Raw genomic sequence first — 7768 nt, 5'->3', positions numbered from 1 at the left:
TGGAATAGCATGGAACACTCGGAAAAATTTCACTTAGCTTTCTCTTCGGTGTCCGCTGTTCCATTTTTCCGGTCTGCGCTTTTTCGCGCCCTAAGGGTCGAAACGTCACGAAAACGTCCCCGTTAACGAAATTTCTGTAAAGCATACAAAGGGGAGGCGAACGGCAACGGAAGCATAACCGGAGAATTTCTTTATCGAGGGAAAGTGGGTCGCGTGGGAAAGCAGATAGAGCTTGTTTTCGTCCCGTCCAGAGCAGAACCATCGATTCCCCCCTCGACGAGAATCCGTCACAATTTCAACATGGTCCTCGTGAAACTCGGTGGGAGAACGTTCGAAAAGCTCAGGTGGCGGCCAAGGTCTCAAGCCCGTTTGAACGTGTTACGATCGGGAGAACCGGAAAACTCTGAACGATCGAGGGGTGTGTCGGGTAAAAATCGGCCGATCCAAGCTAGAACTGCAGCCAGCACATACTCTTCGATGGCGTGGTGGTTGTTCTGCGTGCTGTCCACCTCGGTGATCGTGACCTCGGCGTTCTGATCGTGGCTCTCCCTGCGCTTCGTCGTCTTCTTCACTTTGCGCACCTTGCGCTCGGTGGTCGTGTACACTACACTGTCTACGTCCGCCATTCTGCTGCTCGTTTCTCTCTTCTCTTCTCTCTTAACCCGCTCTCGCGTCTAAAGACAACACTCTCTCTCTATCTTTTCGAGCACGCGGAGGAGGTTGGAACGTGCGTCGAGTGGAAATACGTGGAGGAGATAGAGGAAAGTGGAGAACCAAAGTGGAGAACGGATTACCGGTCCACGGTGCAGGAGCAAACGAGAGGATTTCGAAAGAGATCGAGAAAGTTGCGTCTGGAGATGAGAAACGGAGAGTCGTGTGGTCAAGAGTGTTCCGCGTGTACCCAGCAGCTTTCGAGCTTGCGAACTGACTGAAATCTAGGATCGGCCCGCTCCGGGCGTCATCATATCGGGACGCTATTTTCGGCGTCCCGACGACTCCAGAAACGCGCCGCGCGCCTCCTCCTCCTTCCACCTCCTCCTCCTCCTCGTGCCGCTGCTCGACGACGAGATTCTCGATGCAGTGTGCCGGGTGCAACTTTTCTACGACACCCCTCTTTCTCTCCTTCGCTCGCTTCACGCCTTTTTCCACGGAGGAGGACCGCCGCCACAGGTTATCCGATTGCTCCCCGTCTCTTCTCTTTCACCAGCAGCCACGATCAGAAGAATCGTTTCCGAAAGGAACTGGTACGAGCTAATCGACGAATGCGGAACGCTCTTTTACGAGCTGCAAGTGTGTTCTCGTCGAACCACTTTACGACTCGAAGATGGTATTACGGAAACGCGGAGAGTAGTAAACCGAACATTTCCACCCGGGTCTAGTTGCGATTCGACGGGTTTGATCGCGTGCCAAACAGGTGGTTCCTGGTGGAAAAGGCGCGAAAAATAGACTCCCTCCGGAAAAACAGAGAAGAGATCCGCGGTGTAATTGGGTCGGAATGTTTTCCACACATCACCAATATACCACCCACGTGCCGCATGCTTCGCCCGTATCCCTCTCCTCGAGCCATTCGCTTATTTTCATCCCTTTTAGAAATTGTAATATGGTCGTTAACATTGTTATTATTATAACGAGTATCATCGTTGGCGGTGACGTTCTCCGGTGAATCGCCTCTCCATCGAACGAGATATTTCGGGAAAATCGTCCGTGATCGCCTACGCGAATCGGGAATCGCGACGGCCGGTAACATAATATCGGAGCGGAGAGGGTCCGGAAGGAGGCGCGATTAAAAATATAACGCCGGCGAAAAGACTTTCGTCCCCTTGCTCTCCAAAGTCGACAAACTTCGACTGTCCGAAACCTGAAGACACTCGAAACGATCGTCAGGTATCTATCATGGCGGAAAAGCATCGAGAAAGTGTCGCGTCTCGCGGTATATACGTACATTATTTGCAGACGGGCATGAGATTGATATTTTGGGAGACCCCACGCGAGGCACACGGCACCAATGGGCGCGCCGGCGAACCGCGAGTGTTCCGTGCGAACATTCACGGTTTCTCGCCCCGTCGCGGCCCAATTTTTTCCCCCGGATACAGTGAAAGCTTCCAAGCGTTTCCCAACGTCTTCGCTAACAACAACAGCGCGTCCGGACTTCGCCATTGGCCCCTGCGAGAGTCGAGGCTGCGGCGAACGTTACGCAAGCATAATCCGCCGTCGTTTCTCGCCAACGTCCGGAGAAACGCAGAGATCGTTTCTCGATTGTACGCCGAATGAATTCCATGTAATTTTCGCCCGGTGGAATCGTTTACGAGCTTCGTCGCCGCTATTCCAGGGGTATTCGTGAAAGGGCAATTTGTAGGTAGTAAGTAGGTAGTATTAATTACATATGTATTCAATTGACATTCAAGTGGCACTCTCGCTAGAAAGAAGGAAAAGAAACCGCTACAACTACCAAAAAGCTAGGTTCTACGGAGAAAAGTGTCCTGGATGTTCCGAAAAGAGAAGCCTAATGAAAAAGTTGGAGCAGAGTGTGAGCAGAGTAGTAACAAGTGTTTGCGGGTGAGCGGGGTGTAACGAGTGTAGTACACACGGAGAGAGACGGGAGGAGCTTCGTAGATCATCGTCATTACCCAGAAAGCTTTGTTTCGATCGGGATCCGGTATCGAGTACAGTATCGGTCCAGTAGTTCCGGCACTCACATCCTCCGCGTCCCAGAATTCCTCGTCCTCGAACGAGGACACAGACCTGGACCCTCCCTTCCCCTTCCTCTCGTTCACCTCGGCGTCCGTCAGGATCGTGCGGATCCTCTCGTAATCCTCCTGGTCCGCCTCCTCGAAGCTCGATATTTTCAGCAAACGCGTCTCATCCTTGGGCCTCTCTACAGAAGCGGTCGCGTTAGTCACCAAGCTGCTCTGGTCGTCGTCGACGGCCACGTCCCTGGAGCCGAATCTTCTATTCTTAAAGGACCTTCTGCCAAAACGGTCCCGAGACGTGCGATCTCTTCTGCTCTCGGACAGTCCCAGAACGGAGCCCTCCTCCAGTCCGGCGACAGCCTCCACGCTGGCTAGTTCCTCCTGATCTCGACAGATTCGTCGGACTCCCAGGCGGAGAGGTGTTGGTCCATTCGTCTTTTAGAAAACTGCCGGCGGTCTGAACGGAGATATCCGACTTTCTTCTCTGCGGATCTCGATGTTTCTTCGACTTTTTCGCGCTCAAGTTCTCCGCAGACTTGCTCACCTCCGCGTTCTTCGACTTTAGCCTCGTAGGCTTCCTCACGATAGTGCTCGACGACTTTATGACCTTCTTCTGACTGGTAATTCTCGTCGGAGGCTCCAATTTTTCCCAATTTTTCAACGCTTCCGCCTCGTCCAAGCTGTCGGGGCTCTTGGAACGTTCGACGACGAATTCTGTACGTTCTCGGGACCTTGCAGGCTCGGGGGACTTGGAGTGTGATTTCCTAAATTGCTTCTTGAGAACCTTTCTTCGTTCCGTGTAGTCCGACTCGTCTATCGAGGACCCACCTTCCGAGGGACTTTTGTACCGTTTGATCGCAGGAATAGACTCGAAGGACTTGCGAGTAGGCGCCTCGTTTCCCGAATCGTTGTCGAACGACGTGCCGACGTCGCTCGAGGCTCCGGAGCTCCTTCCGGAGAATTCGTCGTCCTCCACGTCGAAGGGAACCGGTGTCGGTATCCTGACGTACTTCTCAGCTTCCGGCGCTAGTAGGGACAGCGGTCTGTCTCTCGAACTGCCCTCCAACTTGCAACTTTCGTTCGCGTCCTCGTAGCAAGTTTCTCTCTCGTATTTACCCCTGCGGTCCTTCTTCCGTTCCACCTGATCCTCCAGAGATTCGCTGGCCTCCACGAGATAGTTGAAATCGGGACTCAGCCTGGAGTCGGGACTCGCTCTGGAACCTAGGAGGAACTCCCTGCTACCTTGAGACAGCGCGCTGTAGTCGAAATCCTTGTCCAGAGAGCGCAACTCGGCTCTGATCCTGAGACTGTACTCGTGGAGGTTCTCCAACTTGTGCTTGGCGCCACGGGGTAATTTCACGTCGCTCGAGTGGCTGTAGCTGCAGATGGAGTCGTGCATGCTCGTGTTATCGCTCGCTTCGTGGTACGCGAGGCAGGGGGTGGCCGGTTGATCGATGGTGATCACCACGCCATCGGTCACGTGACGTAGACACGCCAACAGCTCCAACGCGCCCACGCAGCCGATCAGTATGGACAGCATCAAGCCCATCCTCGAGCGGTTCTCTCGGTGTTCCGGCGGGGGAAACTGTATTCTCGTCGAATCACTCTGTAGAGGCGGACAGGTCGGTTGCTCCCATCTCGTCGTCCGTTTCCGCCAGTCCAGGGTCCCGGGTTGGAGGTGATCTACAGGAGCAATCCTCGTGGGAGCATGTACCGGATGTCCTGCAGCTCCTCGAGCGTAGGGAACCTCGGCGGCTTCCGAGCTGGATCCATGTATTCTCGCGAGGTGTTGGTGTGTCGCTTGGCTGACGTGACACTCGCGGGAAGAAGGAAGAGAGAGGAAGGACGCGAGACAAGGTGTTCGGACACGATCCTAGGAGGGGCACCCACCACCGCCCACGCGCACCCACTGGTCCACCGCGAGTTAGCTGGTCGTGTTAGCAAGCTCGAGACGTCGCGGCGTGATCACGCGATTATCGGCTTATCCATGCGGCCGGATGGCGGCCAGAGAACTGTTTTATTTTCCGTGGGCAAACCGTACGGACCGGGGCAAACTGGTGGCCGTTATGTCGACGTAACGTCTTCGACTCGAGGCGGCTAAAGGCTAAAGTTAGCTCGAATGTCCCTGGACGCTCGAATCCCTGTCCTTAATGCACCGTACGTACGCTCTCTGCACGATCGATCACCCGTTCGCTACTCTCGGATAATTAGCCGAGCTCGATTTGGCAGTGCCCGTGTTATATCGCGGCGATTATTGGCCCGCGGCTCGATTAATTGCGATCGACGCCTCGCTCTAATGACCCAATCGTTAAGCGTCGCGTTAAGATATTTCGACGTCGTTGCCAGCTGCCTACGCGCGATCGTTTCGCGGAAGCAATGCGGACCGACTAATTAACACGTTCGACGTTTGGAGCAGCTCTAAGTTCGATTAAATCAACACTTTGCTCGAGCATTTCAGCGTTAATCGTTGGCGAAATTCCCACGGTCCAACCAGTTCCGGCCCGTAATTCATTCCATCCGACTCGCGGAGGGAAAGTTTCGGGGGTTCAAGTTCAGTTCTGCCGCGACCTTCCAAGTTGGACCAACTAGAACCACCCCCGTTCCGCTAACTTTCTAAATCTCGGCGTGTTTACGTGGCCGAGATGCGCGACCGAATTTCTCGCGTCACTCGAACCATTTTATTTCGGTTACCTCATCGGTTACGAATCAACGAGTCGAGCCGATTTTCGATACACGTTTTGCGCGCGGTACGTCTCTCTGGCCTCCGTCCAACCAGATATCGAAACAGCCCGCGTCCGGCTTATCGAACTCTCGACGATCTATATTTGCGTCGCGTCTTATATTGTTCGGACCTTGTTGAAAAATCGTTTCTCTATTTCTGGCCCGGACCGAGCAATAAAAGTAACGCAGAAAAACACGAGAAGCCTGATAACGAAGAGCGAAAGCAACGAATTGAACCCTTTGCGCTCGGAGCTCGTAGGGCTCGTTTGCTGAAGTTTGCAAATTTCCTGATCAGGGCGCGAACCGAAGAGAACCGGCCATTGATTCCACCGGGGTTTCGTCTGGAATGCTTTTCTTTGCCGTCGCCGCGGCGAAGAAAGGAACGTTGTTTGGGTTACGCCAATCTTTATTTCCCCGGCTAAAAAAGGACGGCCGGCCGGGCGAAACAAACGAGATCTTTGCCCTCTTCCTCTTCGTTCAGCGTTTAAACGGCTTACACGTCTGGCAAATTTATTCGACACGGTGAATTTATTTCGGACGTTCCAACTAATCAGCCGGGGGGAGTTTTAGTGAATGAACTCCGAGGAAAGGAAACGTCCTGTGCTCGCGAATGGCTGCGTAATACTCGTCCGGACCACTTCATCCGCAACCCGAGCCTGAAATAAACGCATCGTCGGCGACCTATCGGGACGCGAACGAAAATAAAACGCGCGTTTCAAGCTGGGCGCCTCTCGAGCAAACTACTCACCACTCCAGACCACGCGAATCTTCGAATTAAATAGTCCTCGGCTACAATCGACGATGACTTTTCCCCTCGTCATCCTTGGAAAGTTACAACGACGCAGAGTCACGAGGGTTGCGGAACGATAAAGTTCGTTTGGCAAGCGGTCACGACAGGACCTTGACCCTTTCCGCCGCGGTAAATCGACTAAAATCGACTAAAAACCGTGCAAGACTGGTTCCATGGAACGAGGAGGATCGATGGTGGAACCGGGCCTAAGAAGGCGCGGCGAAGGGTCGAAATTAGTCGACCCGATTGCCACGAAAGCCGGTTCCTCTGGAGGGAAACGGAACAATGCCAATGTTATTTCGGTCGATGATCGAACGTGTGTGCCACGGTCGGAGAAAAGCGTGCCACCGGATCTCTGCGAGGCGAACCGACCGAATTAGATCGCTGAAAAGTTTGCAGCCGTTCTATTCCTTCCTTCCAACGACAACTTTCCCTCCCTTCGTTACTACCAATCATATTTACCCAGGGTTTCGTGATAGCGTTTCGTAAAACAACGATAAATAAACTATCTCAAACTTTTACTTTTCCAATTTCCATCGTCGCTGCGAAACCTAGAATAAATTAGAAAACAACTCCGTTTTATCTTCCCATCGGCTTATATCGAATGTCGACGACGCAGGCGCCTTGGAGTTTCCGCGAAATAGCCTGGTGCATGCACCTTTTTCGATAATGACTCATTAAAACGAGAATAGCCGACCGTTCGACGCCTAACCGAGCATTTTCTTCGCCTTCCAGAATCGACTCTCTGGAGAAATTTTCCGATTAACCGTTGCGCGGAGTGCAGGTCGAGCGGAGAGACCCGGAAGCGGTCAAGAGCAAAGACCTAAGGAGAATGCGAGGCTCGCGAGCCACGCAACCCTTCGTCCACGTGACTTTCTTTGTCGCCGGGGGTGTTCACTACGAGTTTAAGTATTTTCGACGAGCAACGCGGTGACCCGAATTCGCGCCATTCATCTTCGCGTTGCAACAGCGACACGCTATTTTCGAGACTGGTCTCGCACGGTTCATTTTTCACCCGGCATAACTCGCGCGTACTTGAAATACGATTTTTCACGGTTTGTATCGGAGATTAATTGCCTCCGAAAATTCGATTCTTCAACCTCTTGCATCGGAAGGGGAGCAAGTACGCGCGGAGAAGGAAACGTCTGCAGAAGTGAACTTGGTGAATTTCCACGATTTTTCTTTCTTTAGACAAGTAAGGAATCGCGAGTAAAATACTAAAAACCTGTGAATATTTATCACTTTTCGCGTTGTTCCTCGTCTCCAACTATAAATCGCATCGTACGCGAAATTTTCGCTACTTGCAGACAAGAAAATGTCTACAGATAATCCTTCGTTTAGAGTAGACTTTAAGCAACGGATTAGAGAATTACAAGTAAAATGCGAAAAACTTTGGCACGAAAACAACTACACAAGCCGCTCCGCGAATATTTATCATCTTTCGCGTTGTTTCTCGTCGTCGGCTGTAAATCATCGGAGTACCCCTTCGATGTTAGAGACTTACGATCGCACTGCTCGTTACCCCGGCGCAAGTTGGTCGGAAAGGATCGGCGGGGGGGGGGGGGGG

General features: G+C 52.7%; 2 protein-coding genes across 6 annotated transcripts in view; both read right to left on the bottom strand.

Annotated features, from left to right (window-relative positions):
- LOC108572614 (four and a half LIM domains protein 2) overlaps positions 1-7768 on the bottom strand; it is a 65780-nt gene that overhangs the window by 11192 nt on the left and 46820 nt on the right. The window contains exon 1 of one of the 5 annotated variants that reach the window (XM_017934896.1): positions 466-1344. The exons of 3 other annotated variants lie outside the window; for them this stretch is intronic. In XM_017934896.1, coding sequence (XP_017790385.1) covers positions 466-626 — 161 coding nt within the window. In that variant the 5' untranslated portion in view covers positions 627-1344. Of the gene's footprint in view, positions 1-465; positions 1345-7768 lie in introns of those variants that run through there. One more of the 5 variants, XM_017934888.1, reaches the window with a different exon arrangement.
- Positions 2293-5104, bottom strand: LOC108572664. The gene is given in 2 exon segments (XM_017934931.1): positions 2293-3072; positions 3074-5104. Coding segments are annotated over 2 exon segments (1782 nt in total). The 5' UTR covers positions 4240-5104; the 3' UTR covers positions 2293-2456.

Source organism: Habropoda laboriosa, unplaced genomic scaffold (assembly GCF_001263275.1).
Source record: "Habropoda laboriosa isolate 0110345459 unplaced genomic scaffold, ASM126327v1 scaffold34, whole genome shotgun sequence".
Taxonomy (NCBI): domain Eukaryota; kingdom Metazoa; phylum Arthropoda; class Insecta; order Hymenoptera; family Apidae; genus Habropoda; species Habropoda laboriosa.
Note: the sequence above shows the minus strand (reverse complement) of the source record. Positions and strands in the feature narration are given on the sequence as shown.